This window comes from Somniosus microcephalus, chromosome 22 (assembly GCF_052327205.1).
Source record: "Somniosus microcephalus isolate GS21.2 chromosome 22, FLI_Smic_1.0, whole genome shotgun sequence".
Classification (NCBI taxonomy): domain Eukaryota; kingdom Metazoa; phylum Chordata; class Chondrichthyes; order Squaliformes; family Somniosidae; genus Somniosus; species Somniosus microcephalus.
Window position 1 is genome coordinate 66,628,180 of NC_141008.1, and position 23,424 is coordinate 66,651,603.

The 23,424-nt window shown below is 47.9% G+C and overlaps 1 protein-coding gene across 1 annotated transcript in view; it reads left to right on the forward strand.

The window, feature by feature from the left end:
- The window catches only part of LOC147102491 (beta-crystallin B3-like), a 31,331-nt gene that overhangs the window by 3,825 nt on the left and 4,082 nt on the right, over positions 1-23,424 (forward strand). Inside the window, exons 2-4 of the mRNA XM_085964988.1 lie at positions 13,218-13,291; positions 14,192-14,310; positions 22,337-22,469. Of these exons, the coding sequence (XP_085821114.1) occupies positions 13,226-13,291; positions 14,192-14,310; positions 22,337-22,469 (318 nt within the window). The 5' untranslated portion in view covers positions 13,218-13,225. The remainder of the gene's footprint in view (positions 1-13,217; positions 13,292-14,191; positions 14,311-22,336; positions 22,470-23,424) is intronic.

Sequence of the window (23,424 nt, forward strand, 5' to 3'; positions counted from 1 at the left end):
AGAGGAATTCGAAGTTAAAATACGATGAAATAAAAACGAGGAATACCAGAACTTACCAGAGCCGAGCTGTAAAGGGGTAGGTTCCAAAAACGATTCTGTGTTGAGCTTCACCTCTGCTATTTATAGTCAACCATTGAATAGAAAGTGAGAAGTGAGCGAGTCTGATTCGTGGTCCAGTGAGCAGCAGATACCGAACGCCAACATCGCATTGTTTGTGGCTGATCTCATGGATTTCTGCTTCCACTCTGTAATGTGGTATGAGCAGAAAGATTAAAATCTGCATGTCCAGTATATGCGTGAATAACCCTTCGCTAAAAAAAGTGAAACAAAACCATGTAGAATACAGTTTATTAACAGAAAATAACTCCGAGCACGATATGAAAATATTTGAAAACACCGCGACCCTGAAATTATACCGTGGAATATATCGCTAATGCATTTGTTTGAAATTCCTCTCTCCGCTATTTCAGTTAGCCCATTTAGAATAAATGAGTTATTGTTGCTGGTAAAATAGCAGAGAGAGAGGAATGTCAGGCAAACATGGTTAGCTTTCGACTGCTATTATCCCACGGCCTATATACTTGAAAAGGATTACCACATAAAATTAGGTGTTTGGATTTTCACTGAATAGCTAAGGCTGTATTTATATACAATTTTGTATACTTAGAATAGTCACATGCACAGTGTCCTGCTCCTGGACAATATGCTTGAGAGCACGGGCAAGCAATCCACACCACTCTCGAGTAAATTTATAAAATCCCCAGGTAGTTCAAAATACTCCATAGCAATATTCAACCCTGGTTACTTTAGAGTTATACTGAAGGTGTAGATTTAGGATCTTGAACTTCTCAAGCACTAAGTTATCAGGGTTTTAAAAATGTAAATGCTGCAACTTTTATAAGCCATCAATTAGCTGTCAGAATGATGTTAGTAATTTCAGTTCTTCAAACAAAAATAATTTTGTTTTAATGAAAATAGACAATGGCCGGATTTCGCGGTGAAAATAATGCTGAGGCTATCAGCGTTCACCATTACTAAGTGTAAATTGGACAGCAACTTCCAGCGATCACACATGCGCAGTTAAAGGCGGAAATCGGGAAGTTGCTGTCCGAGTTGCCCTGCTGCTCCAGAAGCTTCGCTATGCTGGTATCTCGTCGTGAGACTCGGCATTGAAACACATGAAAGGGCATGAAGTTGCAGTACTTACGTGATAGATGCACACTAAACTCGCCAGAAAAAGTTAGGGTTTGTCCATTCCAGTTTAAGTAAATTTTTAATAGCATAATAAGTCTTAATTACTGTCAAACAACCTGTCTGGCACTGGAAATGAACTTTTACAAGTGTGGAGTCTCATTCTTTCAGATTTTAATGGAAATTTACAAAATTTTAATAAAACTTTTTTTTACTTTTTCTTTCTGTCTCTCTTATCTCTCAATCCCATCTTTCTTTCTTTCTCTTTATTTCGCTTCCTGTACACAATTTGGCATTGAATTAAATATTCCAACTTGTAATTCCTGGTTCAGACTCTGCGTGCTTCAGTAAGGATTCTTCAATCTGATTGGTTAAGGAGACACACAGTTGCTTGTCCTGTTCACACAGGTCCCAGATTCCCAGTAGAGGGCGCGGCGCTGTTTTGGATTTCTAATCATAGATACATAGAAGATAGGAGCAGGAGTAGGCCATTCGGCCCTTCGAGCCTGCTCCGCCATTCAAGAGATCATGGCTGATCATCCAAATTCAGTACCCGGTCCCTTCTCCCCATATCCCTTGATCCCTTTAGCCTTAAGAAATATATCCAACTCTTTCTTGAATATACTTAATGAACTGGCCTCCACCGCCCTCTGTGGCAGAGAATTCCACAGGTTCACCACTCCCTGGGTGAAGAAATTCCTCCTCATTTCAGTCCTAAATGGCTTACCCCTTATCCTTAGACTATGACCCCTGGTTCTGGACTCCCCGGCCATCATAAACATCCTTCCTGCATCTAGTCTGTCCAGGCCTGACAGAATTTTATAGGTTTCGATGAGATCCCCTCTCAATCTTCTAAACTCCAGTGAGTATAAGCCCAATCGACACAATCTCTCCTCATACGTCATTCCTGCCATCCCAGGTATCAGCCTGGTGAATCTTCGCTGCACTCCTTCCATGGCAAGAACGTCCTTCCTCGGGTAAGGCGACCAAAACTGCACACAATACTCAAGGTGTGGTCTCACCAAGGCCCTGTACAACTGCAGCAAGACATCCTTGTTCTTGTACTCGAACCCTCTTGCTACGAAGGCCAACATACCATTTGCCTTCTTAACCGCCTGCTGCACCTGCATGCTTACCTTCAGCGACTGGTGTACAAGAACACCCAGGTCTCTTTGCACTTCCCCTTCTCCCAATCTATTACCATTCAAATAATAATCTGCCTTCCTATTTTTGCCACCAAAGTGGATAACCTCACATTTATCCACATTATAGTGCATTTGCCATGTTTCTGCCCAATCACCCAACCTGTCCAAATCATGCTGGAGTTTCACGACATCCTCCTCACAGCATATCCTCCCCTCCCAGCTTTGTGTCGTCTGCAAATTTGGAGATATTACATCCAATTCCCTCGTCCAGATCATTAATATATATTGTGAACAGCTGGGGCCCTAGGACCGATCCTTGCGGTACCCCACTAGTCATTGCCTGCCACTCGGAAAACGACCCGTTTATTCCAACTCTTTGCTTTCTGTCCGCCAAACAGTTCTCTATCCAAGTCAATACCTTGCCCCCAATCCCATGTGCCTTAATTTTGCACGATAATCTCTTATGCGGGACCTTATCAAAAGCCTCCTGAAAGTCCAAATACACCATATCCACTGGTTCTCCCTTATCTATTTTACCAGTTACATCCTCAAAAAATTCCAGTAGATTAGTCAAGCATGATTTACCTTTTGTAAATCCATGTTGACTTTGTCCGATCCAGTCACTGCTTTCCAAGTGCTCTGCTATTACATCTTTTATAATGGACTCTAGCATTTTCCCCACTGCCGATGTCAAGCTTACCGGTCTATAATTCCCCGCCTTTTCTCTACCACCTTTTTTGAATAGTGGGGTAACATTAGCTACCCGCCAATCCATGGGTACCGTTCCAGAGTCTATCGAGTTCTGGAAGATGACCAGCAATGCATCTACTATTTCTAGGGCCACTTCCTTAAGTACCCTGGGATGTAGATTATCAGGCCCTGGGGATTTATCGGCCTTCAGTCCCATCAATTTTCCTAACACCATTTCCCTACAAATACTGATTTCTTTCAGTTCCATCCTTTCATCAGACCCTATGTTCCCCGGCATCTCTGGGAGGTTATTTGTGTCCTCCTTTGTGAAGACAGAACCAAAATATGTATTTAGTTGGTCTGCCATTTCTTTGTTCCCCATTATAAATTCCCCCGATTCTGACTGCAAGGGACCTACGCTTGACTTCACCAATCTTTTTCTCTTCACATATCTATAAAAGCTTTTACAGTCAGTTTTTATGTTCTCTGCAAGCTTACTCTCATATTCTATTTTCCCTTTCTTAATTAATCCCTTTGTTCTCCTTTGTTGAATCCTAAACTGCTCCCAATCCTCAGGATTATTGCTTTTTCTGGCCAATTTATATGCCCTCTCCTTGGACCTTATGCTATCCCTAATTTCCCTTGTTAGCCACGGTTGGGTCACCTTTTTTGTTTTATTTTTATGCCAAACTGGGATGAACAAATTCTGTAGTTCATCCATTCGGTCTTTGAATGTTTGCCATTGCCTATCCACCATCAACCCTTTGAGTGCCATTCCCCAATCAATCCTACCCAACTCGCTCCTCAGACCATCATAGTTTCCTTTATTTAAATTGAGGACCCTAGTCTCCGAGTCAACTACTTCATTCTCCATCTTAATGAAGAATTCGATCATATTATGATCGCTCCGACCCAAGGGGCCTCTTACATCAAGATTGCTAATTAATCCTTTCTCGTTACATAATACCGCCAGTTCCAGTGCGAAAGCCCATAGAAAGTCTGTGGGCAAGTGGAAGTGCAATTAACGACTTGCGCCGTTAGTTTGTCACTGGCTGCAAAATTCGGGCCAATGTTGCATATACAAAGTGAAAATACAAACTCATGGGTACATATCAGCAGAAACAAGCCGGTTTTAAACCTGTGAATTAAGTTGTTTCTGGCATCCCTGATTGCACTTTTATGTTGCTGTGCTCGTGTGGATGTCGATAGTGCAGATTATGCCATGTGATTCCAGTTTAGTTATTCAAATTTACTATCTTATCCTGAATTTGTAATAATTTATTTTGTACTATTGCTTGGATCCCTAGACCCATGGGACAACACTAATTGAAAATGAGTTTTGCCTTTGTTTAGTTTCAATGATTTTCAGTGGCAGACTAACTTAGAAAAATATTCCATTAGGGTAACAGTCTGTCATGTTACACCGAGCATTTCTGCTCTGCTATCCCATACTGGCAGCAGCTTCATATGCACAAAACAATTACTACCTAAACATCATAGAAGTACTGTTTCAGACATTTCCCAGAACACAAGCTCTAAATTTAAAACATTGACCTCAACTATGACAACTGAACACTACAATTGGCCAGAGTTCACAAGGAAATGAGGACGGTGGAGAAACATTGCTGGCTCCCACTCTTGATCATGAACTTGTGACTCCTGCTGGGAAGTGTCCATGTGTGGACATAGGGGAGGATTGCACGCACTGGTAATCTCCCCCTTCTCCATGATTAAATAGCCCGCTGACACACCATCTAGGCTCACACATAAAGAATGGCCATTTAAGTGAAATATCAGATTATAGCAAGCACCTGTTGAATCATACCCCGATAATGTTAGTGCCACCAGGAAAGGAGGGTAAAAGTTGGACGGGGATAATTAGCAAAAAAAAAACAAACACATCTTGAGGCTGTTAGCATGTAATATTTAGGTAATAAGGGGAAAGAAAGAAAGACTTGCATTTATATAGTGCCTTTCATGACCTCAGGATGTCCCAAAGCGCTTTACAGGTAATTAAGTACTTTTTGACGTGTAGTCACTGCTGCAATGTAGGAAACGTGGCAGCCAATTATGCACAGCAAGATCCCACAAACAGCAATGTGATAATGACCAGATAATCTGTTTTTGTTACGTTGATTGAGGGATAAATATTGGCTCCCCTGCTTGTCTTCAAAATAGTGCCATGGGATCTTTTACATCCATCTGAGAGAGCAGACGGGGCCTTGGTTTAACGTCTCATCCGAAAGACGGCACCTCTAACAGTGCAGCATTCCCTCAGTACTGGACTGTAGTGTCAACCTAGATTTTTGTACTCGTCCCTTGAGTGGGACTTGAACCCACGACCTTCTGACTCAGGGGCGAGAGTGCTGCCCATTGAGCAACGGCTGACACTGTGACTATTATTTGGCCAGTTATTGCCACTAGATAAATGTGTTAAATGGGACCCTAATATCCTTCTTAGGCAGTCCCTCGGAACCGAGGATGACTTGCTTCCACATTAAAAATGAGTTCTCAGGTGACTGATGAGTCCAATGCGGGACCTACAGTCTCTGTCACAGGTGGGGCAGATGGTGGTTGAAGGGGCGGGCGGGTGGGTGGGGTGCTTGGGTTGACGTGCACGGCTTGCGCTTGGCTTCCGCTTGCTCCCGGCGAAGAGACTCGAGGTGTTCGGCGCCTTCCCGGATGCTTCTCCTCCACTTTGTGCGGTCTTGGGCCAGGGATTCCCAGGTGTCGGTGGGGATGTTGCACTTTTTCAAGGAGGCTTTGAGGGTGTCCTTGAAGCGTTTCTTCTGCCCACCTGGGGCTCTCTTCCCGTGTCGGAGCTCCGAGTAGAGCGCTTGTTTTGGGAGTCTCGTATCGGGCATGCGGACCCGTCCATCGGAGCTGATCGAGCATGGTCAACGCTTTGATGTTGGCCTGAGCAAGAACACTGATGTTGGTGCCCTAATATATATCCTGCATGTATTTACACGCATGTGATATAATTTAATAACGACACTTGGAAGCACGTAACTCCATGTTGAGAATGCTTTTCCGAGGATTCTTTTGAATGGTAGAACTGTGGGAGTTTAGGTGACTTGCTGAACCACAGGAGAAAGTCAAGAAAAGGCATCCTCGGCACGGAGGTAAGTGCTACCAAGTGCCATGATAACATGAGTAGCTGGAGCAATGTTAGAGCACTGCAACTGGCCTTAGTGCTCTGGGTTAGGGTGTAGAAAAATTGCCAGCATGCCTGTTCCAGAATGCTTACCAACAACTTGAGTGCCTGCTGGAAGTTTGTGTGAGCACACACTCAGAGTAAAGGCTTAGCCAATAACAATAACTTGTATCTTTAGAGTGTCTTTAACGTAGAAAAACATCCCAATGCGGTGCACAGAAGTGTAATCAGACACCAATCAGTACCAAGCCAAAGCTTGGTCAAAGAGGTGGGTTTTAAGGAGGGTCTTAAAGGACAAGAGAGAGGTGGAGAGGCAGAAAGGTTTAGGGAGGGAATTCCGGAGATTAGGACCGCAACAGCTGAAGGTACAGCTGCCAATGGTGGGGCGCAGGGATTTCAGGAAGCACAAGAGGTCAGAGTTGGAGGAATGCAGAGTTCTCACAGGGTTGAAGGGCTGGAGAAGATAACAGAGAAGAGGCCGTGAAGGGATTTGATCATGAGGATAGGAATTTAAAATTTGAAGCACTGGGGGACCAGGACCAATGTCAGCCAGCAGACACATGGATAATGGGTGAGTGGGACTTAGTGCGGAATAAGACACTGGCAGCAGAGTTTTGGATGAGTTGAAGTGTATGGGGGGTGGAGGACGAAAGACCAGCCAGGAGAGCGTTGGAATAGTTGAGTCTAGACAAAGGCATGGAATAGGGTTTTGGCAGCAGATGGGCTAAAGCAGGGACCAAGATGGGCAATGTTATGGAGGTGGAAGTAGGTAGTCTTTGTGATTGACAGGATCTGAGGCCAGAAGCTCAGCTCTGGGTCAAAATGAGGTTGCGAACAGTCTGGTTCAACATAAGACATTAGCTGACGAGACGGGTGGAACCAGTGACACATGAACGGAGTTTGTAGCTGGCTTCGGTCTTCCCAATGTTTAACTGGAGGAAATTGTGGCTCATCCAGGACTGGATATCAGACAAGCAGCCTGACAACACAGAGGCAGTAATGGAGAGGTGGAGCTGGATGCCACCAGCATACAAGTGGAACCTGACCCCATGTCTTCAGATGATGTCGGCAAGGGGCAGAATGTTGATGAATTGGAGAGGCCCAAGAATAGATCCTTGAGGTGACGGTGCAGAGGTAGGAAGGTGAGACATTTCTGGAATTGCACTGGCTATTGTTGGATAAGTAAGAGTTGAACCAAACAAGGGCAGTCCCATTGAGCTGGGCATTGGAGGAAGGTGGTATGATCGACCATGTCAGTGGCTGGAGAGAGGTTGAGAAGGATGAGGAGGGATAATGCACCATAGTCACAGAGGATGTCATTTATGACTTTGATTAGGGCTGTTTTAGTTTAATTGGAGAGATATAAACATGGAGTTGCTGGAAAGATAGGCGTGGGTTTGGGAAGTGACAACAGATTTGAGGATATCAGCGAGGAAAGAGGAGTTTGAGATGGGGCAGTAGTTTACAAGGACAGAGGGATTGAGGGTGGGTTTTTTGAGGAGGAGGGTGATGATAGTGGAGATGGAGAACTACGTGAGGAGAGGGAACCATTTACAATGTCAACTAGCATGGGTCCAGGATGGGAAGTTGGGTGGTCAGCATTTTAAAGAGGGTCAAGAGAGCAGGAGCTGCGTCCCCTGGATAAGATAAGCTCGGAGAGGGCATGGGGATAGAAATTAGAAAAAGATGTGGGCTCAGGCTAGGCCAGGGGGAAACCTTGGGTGAGGTTTGGTTTGGAGGGGAAGAGGGTGCGGGGGAAGTGGCAGAGGCAGCAGAATGGATTGTCTCAATCTTAGTGACAAAGAAGTCTAAGAACTCCTCACACTTATTACTAGAGGCGAGAGAGGAGGGGGGCAGAGAAGAAGGTTTAAGGAGACGGTTAGTAGTGGAGAAAAGAAGCGGGGGTTATCTTTGTTTTTCGGGCTGATCCTGGAGTAATAAGTGGTTTTGGCAGAGGAGAGCAAGGCCCTATAGTGCTTGATGTAGTCCAGCCAGATCTGGCGATGGATAGTTAAACTAGTTGTGCACCAGGTATGTTCAAGTCTGCGTCCCTTGGACTTAAGGGGGTGAAAATGGGGAAACCGCCAGGTTGGGAGAGAGTAAGGGGACAAGGGCATAAAAGGTAGAGGCGAGGAAATGGTTGAGCAGGTCAACAACTGCAGAAGTATCATGGGGAATGGAGGGCCAAAGGGCAGACAGTTGGAAATTTGATAGTGTAGTTGCAAGTGACTTGGAGGAGAGTTTTTTCATGAGGCGGATGCAGAAGCTGGTAAGAGGATGTGGGTGGTGAGGGATTCAAGGTGACCTTCTCTGTGATTGCGATGATGGGAGTAGAGAGGACGTGTGCAATGGCAAGGTCAAGAGGGTGGCTATGAATATAAGTGGGAGAGTTTATATGGAGGGAGAGCTTAAGGAGGGACAGGAGGTCAGTGAGAGGGCAAGGCGAGTTTAGTTGGAAATTGAAATCACCAAGGATGAGAAGTCGCTTAGTGTAGAGGCTGAGAGAGTAAACTCAGGGTGGGGCTTGGGGTAACGGTAGAGAATAAGGATTTTAAAGACGAGGCGAGAGTGGTGGAACAAGACGAGGTGCTCAAAATCGGAGGATGTGCCAGAGGAGTAGAGGGAGAGACCAACGTATGATTTGGTGATAAGGGTCACACCACACATATAAATATTGGCTGGAGGGGGAGAAAAATGCGAGAGGGAAACTGACACTTGTGGAATTGTAAATTGTACCCCAGTAAGGAAACCGGGGGCAGGGGCGGATTAAAGCACAGGCCCAGGGGCGGATTAAATCACAGGCCCAGGGGCGGATTAAAGCACCAGGCCCAGGGGCGGATTAAAGCACAGGCCCAGGGGCGGATTAAATCACAGGCCCAGGGGCGGATTAAATCACAGGCCCAGGGGCGGAATAAATCACAGGCCCAGGGGCGGATTAAATCACAGGCCCAGGGGCGGATTAAATCACAGGCCCAGGGGCGGATTAAATCACAGGCCCAGGGGCGGAATAAATCACAGGCCCAGGGGCGGATTAAATCACAGGCCCAGGGGCGGATTAAATCACAGGCCCAGGGGCGGATTAAATCACAGGCCCAGGGGCGGATTAAATCACAGGCCCAGGGGCGGATTAAATCACAGGCCCAGGGGTGGATTAAAGCCCAGGCCCAGGGGCGGATTAAAGCACCAGGCCCAGGGGCGGATTAAATCACAGGCCCAGGGGCGGATTAAAGCACAGACCCAGGGGCGGATTAAATCACAGGTCCAGGGGTGGATTAAATCACAGGCCCAGAGGTGGATTAAATCACAGGCCCAAGGGTGGATTAAATCACAGGCCCAGGGGCGGATTAAAGCACCAGGCCCAGGGGCGGATTGAATCACAGGCCCAGGGGCGGATTAAATCACAGGCCCAGGGGCGGATTAAATCACAGGCCCAGGGGCGGATTAAATCACAGGCCCAGGGGTGGATTAAAGCAGAGGCCCAGGGGCGGATTAAATCACAGGCCCAGGGGCGGATTAAAGCACCAGGCCCAAGGGTGGATTAAATCACAGGCCCAGGGGCGGATTAAAGCACCAGGCCCAGGGGCGGATTAAATCACAGGCCCAGGGGCGGATTAAAGCACCAGGCCCAGGGGCGGATTAAATCACAGACCCAGGGGTGGATTAAATCACAGGCCCAGGGGCGGATTAAATCACAGGCCCAGGGGCGGATTAAATCACAGGCCCAGGGGTGGATTAAATCACAGACCCAGGGGTGGATTAAAGCACAGGCCCAGGGGCGGATTAAATCACAGGCCCAGGGGCAGATTAAAGCACCAGGCCCAAGGGTGGATTAAATCACAGGCCCAAGGGTGGATTAAATCACAGGCCCAGGGGCGGATTAAAGCACCAGGCCCAGGGGCGGATTAAAGCACAGGCCCAGGGGCGGATTAAAGCACAGGCCCAGGGGCGGATTAAAGCACAGGCCCAGGGGCGGATTAAAGCAGAGGCCCAGGGGTGGATTAAATCACAGGCCCAGAGGCGGATTAAAGCACCAGGCCCAGGGGCGGATTAAATCACAGGCCCAGGGGCGGATTAAAGCACCAGGCCCAGGGGTGGATTAAATCACAGGCCCAGGGGTGGATTAAATCACAGGCCCAGGGGTGGATTAAATCACAGGCCCAGGGGTGGATTAAATCACAGGCCCAGGGGCGGATTAAAGCACCAGGCCCAGGGGCGGATTAAAGCACAGGCCCAGGGGCGGATTAAATCACCAGGCCCAGGGGCGGATTAAATCACAGACCCAGGGGCGGATTAAATCACAGACCCAGGGGCGGATTAAATCACAGGCCCAGGGGCGGATTAAATCACAGGCCCAGGGGCGGATTAAAGCACCAGGCCCAGGGGCGGATTAAATCACAGACCCAGGGGTGGATTAAATCACAGGCCCAGGGGCGGAATAAATCACAGGCCCAGGGGCGGATTAAAGCACCAGGCCCAGGGGCGGATTAAAGCACCAGGCCCAGGGGCGGATTAAATCACAGGCCCAGGGGCGGATTAAATCACAGGCCCAGGGGCGGATTAAAGCACCAGGCCCAAGGGTGGATTAAATCACAGGCCCAGGGGCGGATTAAAGCACCAGACCCAGGGGCGGATTAAATCACAGGCCCAGGGGCGGATTAAAGCACCAGGCCCAGGGGTGGATTAAAGCACCAGGCCCAGGGGCGGATTAAAGCACCAGGCCCAGGGGCGGATTAAATCACTAGGCCCAGGGGTGGATTAAATCACAGGCCCAGGAGCGGATTAAATCACAGGCCCAGGGGCGGATTAAATCACAGGCCCAGGGGCGGATTAAATCACAGGCCCAGGGGCGGATTAAATCACAGGCCCAGGGGCGGATTAAATCACAGGCCCAGGGGCGGATTAAAGCACCAGGCCCAAGGGTGGATTAAATCACAGGCCCAGGGGCGGATTAAAGCACCAGGCCCAGGGGTGGATTGAAGCACCAGGCCCAGGGGCGGATTAAATCACTAGGCCCAGGGGTGGATTAAATCACAGGCCCAGGGGTGGATTAAATCACAGGCCCAGGGGCGGATTAAATCACAGGTCCAGGGGCGGATTAAATCACAGGCCCAGGGGCGGATTAAATCACAGGCCCAGGGGCGGATTAAAGCACCAGGCCCAGGGGCGGATTAAAGCACCAGGCCCAGGGGCGGATTAAATCACAGGCCCAGGGGCGGATTAAAGCACCAGGCCCAAGGGTGGATTAAATCACAGGCCCAGGGGCGGATTAAAGCACCAGGCCCAGGGGCGGATTAAATCACAGGCCCAGGGGCGGATTAAAGCACCAGGCCCAGGGGTGGATTAAAGCACCAGGCCCAGGGGCGGATTAAAGCACCAGGCCCAGGGGCGGATTAAATCACTAGGCCCAGGGGTGGATTAAATCACAGGCCCAGGGGCGGATTAAATCACAGGCCCAGGGGCGGATTAAATCACAGGCCCAGGGGCGGATTAAATCACAGGCCCAGGGGCGGATTAAATCACAGGCCCAGGGGCGGATTAAAGCACCAGGCCCAAGGGTGGATTAAATCACAGGCCCAGGGGCGGATTAAAGCACCAGGCCCAGGGGTGGATTGAAGCACCAGGCCCAGGGGCGGATTAAATCACTAGGCCCAGGGGTGGATTAAATCACAGGCCCAGGGGTGGATTAAATCACAGGCCCAGGGGCGGATTAAATCACAGGTCCAGGGGCGGATTAAAGCACCAGGCCCAGGGGCCCCAGCCAAATATGGGGCTTCTGGTAAAACTCCCCATACGCAGAAAAACTCCACACAACCGCTGGATCAAAATATTCTAGCATTTAAAAATACTGTCAAAGGTTGGGTGGGGCAAGTTGGCTGATTTAGTTACATAGAAGATAGGAGCAGGAGTAGGCCATTCGGCCCTGCTCCGCCATTCAACGAGATCATGGCTGATCATCCAAACCCCAGCACCCGGTCCCTACACCGACAGCCATCCCACCCAAGCCCTATCCCCGCAACCCCACGTATTTAATCCCCCCTAACACTAAGGGCCAATTTTTATCATGGCCAATCATCCTAACCCGCACATCTTTGGACTGTGGGAGGAAACCGGAGCACCTGGAGAAAACCCACGCAAACACGGGGAGAATGTGCAAACTCCACACAGACAGTCACCCGAGGCCGGATTTGAACCCGGGTCCCTGGCGCTGTGAGGCAACAGTGCTAACCACTATGCCACCATGCTTACAATATAAATACTGATACTTGCTGTTGCAGTTCATGTGTATGTTTTAATGGATTGGGGGCGGGTGTTATGTGAATGTTTTGGTGCCCAGGGCCCCAGGAATTCTTAGTCCAGCTCTGACCAGGGGTGCAGGATTGGTACCATTACCACTTCCACATTCAAAATACTGGCTGCAGATTTTAAATAATTAAGGCACTGAAAGAGATGAAGTCTATAATTTGATAGTTAGAACAATACATACTCTCCAAAGCATCGGCTTGTGTTCTTGCTAAACGGAATTTTTTTTATGATACTTGCAGCATAAATGAAACAAAAGCTGTACAAAGCTGTCTACCAGGTCAGCTCTTTGTTCTCGGCAAACTTGCGTCTACGTAGACTGTAGTTTTTGCTGATCTGTGCGATGTGACAAAGTGCAACAAAGCAAAGAGCTGGTGTCAGCTTCTGCTGCTTCAGTGCAATGCAGTTTTGTTTTGTTTATCCCTTTATGATCTAACATGGTTCAAAAGAAAAAAAAAAAGGCAACATGCAAATCCACTGGGTATATAAATAGGATGGGCTGAGGTTTAAACATCACTTTCCATATTTTCTCTTGTCTGGCAAAAGATTGAGCTGTTTTTAGGTGAGCCATTGGAATACTTGCAAAGGGTTAAACTTTATCATCTGGTGTAAAAAAAACTTCATAAAATATGAAACTTAGGGAAAGAAACAAGTTAACCAAATGTGTATGAAATGTATTTAGCATCCAAACCAAATAAATTTGTAATACAGTATCTTGATTATTATTTTAACAGTCACCACAATGTCTCACAGTGGAACTCAGGGTAGCATTGGAAGCCATTCTGCTTCAGGTCTTCGCAATAACAGGGTAGGTGTATTGGTGTGTTTCGATTTAAATGTTATTAATAACCTATTATTAATATGAGTGTAGGTGCAGAGCGCAGATGAGCATTTACTATTAAGCAACAGTTCCTGCTTGTAGAAGCATCTTCATGTGAGCTAACTTGTGGATGGTGAATAGAAAGTTGGTTACAGGCGTGACCCAGTGCCAGTCCACTTATTGACTGAGTCTACATGGGGTTTTGCAATCATTAAACATTATTATAGTGAAGCACTCTATTCTGTACTTATTATTTTGTTTTACTCAGGAAACATTGCAGTATTCATTTGCCTAAGGTAATTTTAGCAGACTTACATTTTCCTTCAAATAATACTAACAGTTTGAAAAGGGCATGGGGTGAAATATAATGTCCAATATATTGTTTCTTTCTTCCCCCTTATTCCTTGAGTTATGGTTGCTCGGAAAGTGCAACCCAATAGTATATTGCTCAAGTGATCATTCTTCACTGGTGAGCTGAGACAGCGAGCACCAGTAGGCTATTCCACCATGCAGTGCTTTGCAGACGAGACCAATCCTGTCCTCAATGGTGTCCACACATGCGCATTTTCCAGCAGCAGTCATTGGATAACAACCAGGAGTGGGAACCCTGGCTAACTTCTTTCTACTCCCTTGCCCAAGGACTGAGATCTGAGTCAAATCAGCACACACTGGAGGCTGAATGTGAGATCTTGCTGCTCTGCATGGCTCAGTGCCATACTAAGCAGTCATTTAAACAGTGACCCATTATGGTAGCTGTATATGGTACAATGAGCTAATGATACAAAGTTAGGTTTTAAGTCTATGAATTGCACTTCACCTTCAATGCTTCAATTGTATAATGGTTGTATAATGGTGACTGAGGTTCATTCTTGCCTCTTTTGTTCTTAGATTATCATCTATGAGTATGAAAACTTCCAAGGTCGCAGGGTGGACATCAACACAGAGTGCAGAAACATCTGCGATCGGGGATTCGATCGAGTGGGGTCCATCCGTGTTGAATGTGGACCGTAAGTGCTTTCTATAATAGTCTAATCATGTATTCTGGAGTGCAGCTGTGCGTTAACTTTTCTGATGGATGAGAGTTTCCCCCAACTTTTAGAGTGGCAATAGGCTAAACCAGTTTTTTTTTAATCGATGGTGGTCCCGACTACTTGTGATTGAGCCCATTCATAGTCAGTCAGTAGTTAGCCAGGACGATACACATTCCCTTTAGAGTGCATTTGTGATGCTATATGTACGGGAATCTACAGCTTCTGGAGCTTATGAAGCTCTATCCGATGGTAGAGGTGTACAGCTGCAGGTGTAACTGTGTGTCACAGAATGGTGATCCTCAAATAAGGAGTGTACAACATACTTCTTATACTTAATTATTATAACATGTTGTAATTTTGAAGATGAGATCCTTAAATTTTGATTGCATGTAAAGGGAGAGAGTTGCACATAAATAAACATGAGTAATCCTGAGAATTGAGCATTTTATCTCCTACTGCTGCTTTCTTGATTTATACTACATGATGACAACAATGACTACACTTCAAAAAGTACTTAATTGGCTGTAAAGCACTTTCGGACGTCCGGTGGTCGTGAAAGGCGCTATATAAATGCAAGTCTTTCTTTCTTGTTATAGTATGGTTGCATAGGGAGCAGTAGCTCTCTACCACAGAGGGCAGTGGAGGCCAGTTCATTAAATATATTCAAGAACGAGTTGGATATATTTCTTAAGGCTAAAGGGATCAAGGGATATGGGGAGAAGGCAGGGACAGGGTACTGAATTTGGATGATCAGCCATGATCGCATTGAATGGCGGAGCAGGCTCGAGGGGCCGAATGGCCTACTCCTGCTCCTATCTTCTATGTTTCTATACTGTGGTTGTTTCAGCCTAACCATTGGGTGTCAGCAGGGTATTTGTGCCATAGTAATAAAATTATACAGTTCTGCTTTAAATTTGTGGAACAGACCTTAAGTGCTTTATGACATTCACTCAGAGGGTTGTGAATCCTTGGAACTCTCTACCCCAGAGGGCTGTGGATGCTCAGTCGATGAGTATATTCAAGACTGAGATCGATAGATTTTTGGGCACTCGGAATCCAGTGACACGGGGATAGGGCGGTAAAGTGGAGTTGATGTAGACGTTCAGCCATGACCTTATTGAATGACGGAGCAGGCTCGATGGGCCGTATGATCTGCTCCTGCTCCTATTTCTTATGTTCTTATATCTAAAGACTTTGTGACATTTCAGAAATCAAATCAAATCAAATCAACTTTTATTGTCATTGTTAGTGCACAAGTGCAGTACAACGAAATGTAGGCTTGCGGCTCCCGAGAGTGTACAATTTGGATTAGGACACTTAAACATTTCAACATACATTTGTACATATATATTAGCATAAATATGACCATAATAAAGTGCATCGGCAGATGTGCAGGCTTTAGTGTTTATTTGTGGAGTTCAGTAGGATGACAGCCCTGGGAAAGAAGCTGTTCCTAAATCTGGTCGTACGGGTGCAAATGCATCTGTAGCATCTTCCAGATGGTAGGAGGGCGAACAGACTGTGGCTGGGGTGGGTAGGGTCTTTGATGATGGACCGTGCCCTCCGTAGGCAGCATTTCTGATATATATGTTCTATGGTCGGCAGTGATTATGACCTCATTAAAACAACACCTCACCACCACCTCTCTCGACCCCTCCACTGATCCTGATTTGTCACACCGTTTGTCCGACATTCAGTACTGGATGAGCAGAAATTTCCTCCAACTAAATATTGGGAAGACAAAACCATTGTCTTCAGTCCCCACCACAAACTCCGTTTCCTAGCCACTGACTCCATTCCTCTCCCTGAACTAGTCTGAGGCTGAACAAGTTCATATTGATGTGCCTCAATAATTCCGAGACTCGATGTTAGCGAAACAAAACAAGGCTTTTATTAACTTTGAAAGTAACACGTAAGAGAGAGAGGTATCTTCCTTCTGGAGACTGAGGCCAGACTGAGCTAGCTTACAAAAGGGGCCAGGTATGGGCGGAGCCCTACACACAGCACATTCCAGCACATTCCAATAAACAATACAATGAGGACTGGGGGAAGGGAAATGACACTGAAACCGACCACAGTCACAGGCAGTGATGAATGGAATATTTCATCACATTCACCCCTTCTATAGATTTAGTCTGTTCGGGGGTTTGATAGTCCTCTGCGACCGACGTGGCTGTTGTGGTGCCGCGGGTGTCGGCTGGGTGTCCCCGGTAGCCTCCTGGGTCTCTGCTGGGGGTGCCGCCAGGGTTGTTGAAGGGGTAGTTGGTGGGGGTGCCGTTGGTCGATGTTCTTCCGGGGGTGATGAAAGAGTAGTGGGTGGGTAAGAGTTGCTGTGATCGTTGTTGCTGCTATTGCCGTGGTTGTTGTCGATGCCGGCTGGGGCGACGTCTTATATGGACACGGTGTCCTCCCTTCCGTCGGCGTGCCGGACATATGCGTATTGGGGGTTGGCGTGGAGTAGGTGTACTGGCTCCACGAGAGGGTCCGTCTTGTGGCCCCTCACATGCCTTCGCACGAGTACCGGACCTGGGGTGGAGAGCCATGACGGCATGGATACGCCTGAGGTGGATTTCCGGGGAAAGACAAACATTCGTTCATGAGGCGTGGCATTAGTGGCCGTACACAATAGCGACCGTATCGAATGGAGCACATCCGAGAGGACTTCCTGCCAGCGGGAGATAGGGAGGCCCTTGGTCCTTAGAGCTAGAGTGACTGCTTTCCATACTGTCCCGTTCTCTCGCTCCACTTGGCCGTTACCCCGGGGGTTGTAGCTGGTGGTACGGCTCGTGGCGATCCCCTTGGACAGCATGTACTGGCGTAGCTCTTCACTCATGAAGGACGCCCCCCTATCCGTATGGATGTAGCTCGGCATACCGAACAGGCAGAACAGGCTGTTGAGGCATTTAATGACCGTGGCGCTGGTCATGTCTGGGCAGGGGAAGGCGAATGGGAACTGGGAGTATTCGTCCACAATGTTCAGGAAGTAAACATTGCGGTCGACGGACGGGAGGGGGCCCTTGAAATCTAAGCTGAGCCGCTCAAAGGGCCGTGTAGCTTTGATTAAGTGGGCTCTATCTGGGCGGTAGAACCGAGGCTTGCACTCAGCGCAAGTGCGGCAGTTCCTGGTCAGAGACCGAACTTCCTCAATCGAGTAGGGTAAGTTACGGGACTTTATGAAGTGGAACAGCCGCGTGATCCCTGGGTGGCAGAGGTCGTTGTGGAGGGTCTATAGCCGATCCCCGGTGGCGCTGGCACACATCCCTCGTGAGAGGGCGTCAGGGGATTCGTTAAGGGCCCCTGGCCGGTAAATGATGTCGTACTCAAAGGTGGAGAGCTTGATCCGCCACCTAAGAATCTTATCATTTTTAATCTTCCCCCTCTGTTTATTATTGAACATAAACGCTACCGACCGCTGGTCGGTAAGTAGGGTGAAGCGTTTGCCGGCTAGGTAGTGGCGCCAGTGGCGCACTGCCTCCACGATGGCTTGGGCCTCCTTTTCCACGGAGGAGTGTCTGATCTCGGGCCCTTGGAGGGTCCTCGAGAAGAAAGCTACGGGCCGCCCCGCCTGGTTGAGGGTGGCCGCCAAGGCGAAGTCAGACGCATCACTTTCCACTTGAAATGGAGTGTTCTCGTCCACTGCCTGTAGCGTGGCCCGCTCAATATCCTGCTTAATGCTTTTGAAGGCGGCGTGGGCCTCAGCAGAGAGCGGAAAAGAGGATGCTTTCAAGAGGGGGCGGGCTTTGTCAGAGTAGTTGGGGACCCATTGGGAATAATAAGAAAATAACCCCAGGCACCTTTTCAGGGCTTTGGGAGTGTTGGGCAGGGGCAGCTCCCGTAGGGGGCGCAATCGGTCGGGGTCTGGTCCGATTTCCCCATTCTCCACCACGCTGCCTAGTATGCAGAGGCGCGTGGTGTTGAAAACGCACTTGTCCTCGTTGTAGGTGAGGTTGAGTTTTTGTGCGGTTTCCAGGAACCTCTCGAGGTTCGAGTCGTGATCCTGCTGATTGTGGCCGCAGATGGTGACGTTGTCGAGGTAGGGGAAGGTTGCCTGCAAGTGGTGGTCATCGACCATGCGGTCCATCTCCCTCTGAAAGACCGAGACCCCATTCGTCACCCCAAAGGGGACTCTGAGGAATTGGTAGAGGCGTCCGTTCACCTCGAAGGCGGTGTACGGGTGGTCCTCTGGTCTGATAGGGAGCTGGTGGTATGCTGACTTGAGGTCGATGGTGGGGAACACCCGGTATTGGGCGATTTGGTTCACCATTTCTGATATGCGGGGTAGCGGGTAGGCGTCTAGTTGGGTGTACCTGTTGATCGTTTGACTATAGTCGATCACCATCCGTTTCTTCTCGCTACCCCTTACCACTACCACTTGGGCGCGCCACGGGCTGTTGCTGCATTCAATAATGCACTCTTTCAGGAGCCTGTCTACCTCGGTCGCGATAAACCGCCTGTCCTCCCAGCTGTACCTCCTGCTTTTGGTCGCTATTGGCCGGCAGTTAGGGGTAAGGTTCGCGAATAGCGAAGGCGGCTTTACCTTCAGGGTAGCCAGACCGCACACTGTGAGGGGCGGCTGGGACCCACCGTACTTGAGCGTGATGCTTTGGTGGTTGCACTGGAAATCCAGGCCCAAGATCACGCTCGCACATAGGTTCTTCATGATTAATACTTTAAAATTATCGTATACAGTTCCGTTAACGCCCAATTGTACCGTGCAGTAACCCAGAATGGTCGATGTCTGGGTTTTATCAGCCATAGAGATGGTACCCTGAGCAGGGACCACCTTTAGGGAGAGTTGTTGTGCCAGTTCAGGGTGGATAAAACTCTCCGTGCTTCCACTATCAATTAAACATTTAACCTGGCACCCGTTTACCTCGATGTCCACCATCGATTTGGATAGCGGGTGCGGCCTGGTCTGGTCCACTGTGACCGATGCCACTGTAGGGCCCTGATCGATACAAGATGGCGTCCACGCTGTCTGCTCATAAGATGGCGGACCCCACGAGGTCGGGCAAGATGGCGTCCAAGATGGCTGCTCCCACGGCGCACATGCGGCGGTGGCGGGTTTTCCGGCGGTTGGTTTTCCGGCGGGGTTCCCTCTGCACACCTTCCCGAAGTGCCCCTTCTTACCGCACTTAAAGCAGGTGGTGCCTTTCGCCGGGCACAGGTTTCTGGTGTGTTTTGGCTGCCCGCAGAAGTAGCAGTTGGGTCCCTGACGCGTCGCGGCTGTCGTAGGGCTTCTGGGGGGAGAGCGGGGCCCCGCCGGTGTCGGGCTGCCGGGCGGGGAAGATGCCTTCCAAGATGGCGGCGCCCTCGGTGCACACGTGGCGGCATGGACGGCGCGGGCTGAAGAGTAGGCGTCCGAGTTTCTCTGGGCCACATCCAGGGATCGCGCGGTGTCCGCAGCCTGTTTCAGGTCCAACCCCGTTTTTTCCAGCAGTCTTTGCCGGATGTAAGTGGAGCTGAGGCCTGTGATAAAGGCATCGCGAACAAGCTCGTCAGTGTACACTGCGGCTTTTACATCTCGGCACTTGCAGTCTTTGCCAAGCATTTTCAGGGTGCTTAGGAACTCCTCCACCGATTCCCCAGGTCGCTGTGCGCGAGTAGCGAGCAGATGCCTAGCATACACCTCATTCGTAGGCTGCTGGTAATGCGCCTTTAAGATGTCGCAGGCGGCCAGGTACGTATCGGCGTCTTGGATGAGGGGGTAAACCCGGTGGCTTACCCAATTCCGCAGAATTCCGAGTCTCATCCTCGCAGCGTCCGTAGCGTCTTTGACGGCTGCGGAATTGTCCAGGAAGAATTCCATACACTCAAACCAGTGTCCGAAGCATGCTGATGCGTCCGGAGCATGTTGATCCAAATCCAAACGTTCGGGTTTCAGGAGTTGATCCATAGTGTTGAAAAATAAGTTAATAAAATTGATGTGCCTCAATAATTCCGAGACTCGATGTTAGCGAAACAAAACAAGGCTTTTATTAACTTAGAAAGTAACACGTAAGAGAGAGAGGTATCTTCCTTCTGGAGACTGAGGCCAGACTGAGCTAGCTTACAAAAGGGGCCAGGTATGGGCGGAGCCCTACACACAGCACATTCCAATAAACAATACAATGAGGACTGGGGGAAGGGAAATGACACTGAAACCGACCACAGTCACAGGCAGTGATGAATGGAATATTTCATCACGCATATCTCCCCCCACACATCCCCCCAGCCCCCCACCCCCCATCAACACAGCGTAAGGAGGCCGGGGGCTGTGTATTCCCCCCAACACAAAGCGTGAGAAGGCCAGGGTCTGCGTATTCCCCCCAACACAATGCGTGAGAAGGCAGGGGTCTGCGTATTCCCCCTAACACAAAACGTGAGAAGGCAGGGGTCTGCGTATTCCCCCCAACACAGAGCGTGAGAAGGCAGGGGTCTGCGTATTCCCCCCAACACAGAGCGTGAGAAGGCAGGGGTCTGCGTATTCCCCCCAACACAGAGCGTGAGAAGGCTGGAGTCTGCGTATTCCGCCCAACACAGAGCGTGAGAAGGCAGGGGTCTGCGTATTCCCCCCACACAGGGTGTAAGGAGGCCGGGGTCTGTGTATTCCGCACCCCCCCAGTGGGTATTTGACTCCAAGATGAGTTTCCAACTACATATCCGCTCCATCACCAAGACCACCTACTTTCACCTTTGTAACATCGCCCGTCTCCATCCTTGCCTCAGCTCAACAGCTGCTGAGACCCTCATTCAGGCCTTTGTTACCTCTAGACTTGAATATTCCAATGCTCTTCTGCCAGCAAACCATCATCCACCCTCCATAAACTTGAGCACATCCAAATCTCTGCTGCCCATATCCTAACTCCCAGTCACCCATCACCCTGTGTTTACTGACCTACATTGAATCGCAGTCCAGCACTGCCTCCTTTTTAAAATTCTCATCCTTGTGTTCTAATCCCTCCGTGGTCTCGCCCCTCCCTATCTCTGTAACCTCCTCCAGCCCTACAAAGCTCGGAGATCTCTGCGCTCCTCCAATTCTGGCCTCTTGCGCATCCCTGATTTTAATCGCTCCACCATTTGGAACCGTGCCTTCAGCTGCCTGGCCTCTAAGCTCTGGAATTCCCTCCCTATACCTCTCCACCTCTCTCTCTTCTCCTTTAAGACACTCCTTAAAACCTATCTCATTGATTAAGCTTTTGGTCATCTGTCCTAATATCTTCTTATGTGGCTCAGTGTCAATTTTTTTTTGATAATGCTCCTGTGAAGTGCCTTGGGACGTTTAAGGCACTATATAAATGCAAGTTGTTATCATGTACTCATTATGCAAAACAAAAATCATTCCCATGAAATGAAGATATTCAAAGTTGAAGATATAAATATAGTTCCTTTCCTTTTGTAACTCCTTGATTGCATTATCGATGTTACTGGCCCTATCTGTCATAACTATAGTTTCTCATTCCTGGTATCGTCCTGGCCTACACTAACCTTTTTCATAAATATGATATTCTTTCTGTAATGGGATGCCCGAACGGCACACAATACTGTAGTCTAACCAACATTATGTACAGATTCACTATCACTTCCTTCTCTTCAGTGTCTCTATGCTTGAAACCCAAAATTCCATTTGCCTTGTTTATGGCTTTTTTCCACATGCATCCTTTTTTCAAAGATTTGTTTATCTATAATCCCTAAATCTTATTCCTTTGAAAATGACACCATTTAAAGATATATTTCAATTCTCTGTTCCTTTTCCCAAAATGTTTTACTTCAAAAAACAATTTTTGAACTGTTTCATAGATGTAACCTTCACACATTTTGAAACTGTTTTAAAATGCCATTGTCCAAACTGCTGTTCTCTTGATGACCAATGACAAGTTGCATACTTCCAGTTTTGCCATGTGTAACTTTTAACTTGCAAAACAGTTTACAAAGCAGTATCCTTTTTAAGGCATTAAATTAGTTTTATTTCAGTATGTGCAAAGGGGCAAACCTGATTTTGTTGCAATCATTTGTTTTTCAGGTGGGTGGGTTATGAACAGCAGAACTTCTGTGGTGAGATGTTCATGTTGGAGAAGGGAGAATATCCGCGTTGGGACTCCTGGTCCAATAGCTATCGCACTGACTGTATCATGTCTTTCAGACCTGTCAAAATGGTAAGAAGAGATTTACTGCAAGACCTTACATTTGTACTTCTGTAATGAATTTTAGACCCTGAGATATAAATGAATTTGAAATGTGTTCACTTATTGCATAAGTAATGAGTACAATTTTCTTTTTAAATGACATTTTTCTATTTGAAATGGAACATTATCAAATCTTTATCATATAATTCCTGAGGAAATTAAAATAAATTATAATATATAACTTTTGCATTATAGAAATAAAAAGCAGGACTTCGAGGGTTACCTAGCAGATAAGGGAATTAGGGGTTACGGGGAGAGGGCAGGGAAGTGGACGTGAGTCTAGATTCGGATCAGCCATGATCCTATTGAATGGCGGAGCAGGCCCGAGGGGCCGTATGGCCTACTCCTGCTCCTACTTCTTATGTTCTTATGTTAATCTCCGGTGTACTAAATGACATAGGGATAAACTGATCAGGAACATAAATGCATGGCTGAAAGAGTGGTGTGAGAAAGAGGGGCTTCAGTTTCAGGGCACATTGGCATCAGTACTGAGACATGAAAGAGGTGTACCGCTGGGATGGGCTGCATCTGAACCGGGCTGAGACCACGGTCCTAGCAGAAAGGAAAAATAGGACTCAGAAAGGATTTTAAACTAGTAAAGAGAGGGAGTGTTCAGGTGGATATAATAGTAACCTAAAGAAAAAGAGGGATGAGAGCAAAGGTCAGAGTACAAAAAGAGATAACGGTAACAAAAAGCAGGGGGAATGAAAAATAAGAGCATATTAAATTACTAGTATAACAATGTACAGAGCATCAGCAACAAAACCAGGGAATTGGAGACAATAATTAGAAGTGAGGAAATAGATCTAATAGGAATAATGGAAACGGCTGCAGACTGGACAGGATTGGCAGTTAAATATTGCAGGCTATAATGTATTTAGAAATGACAGGGAAAGAAGAAGGGGTGGTGGGGTAGGTGTATTAA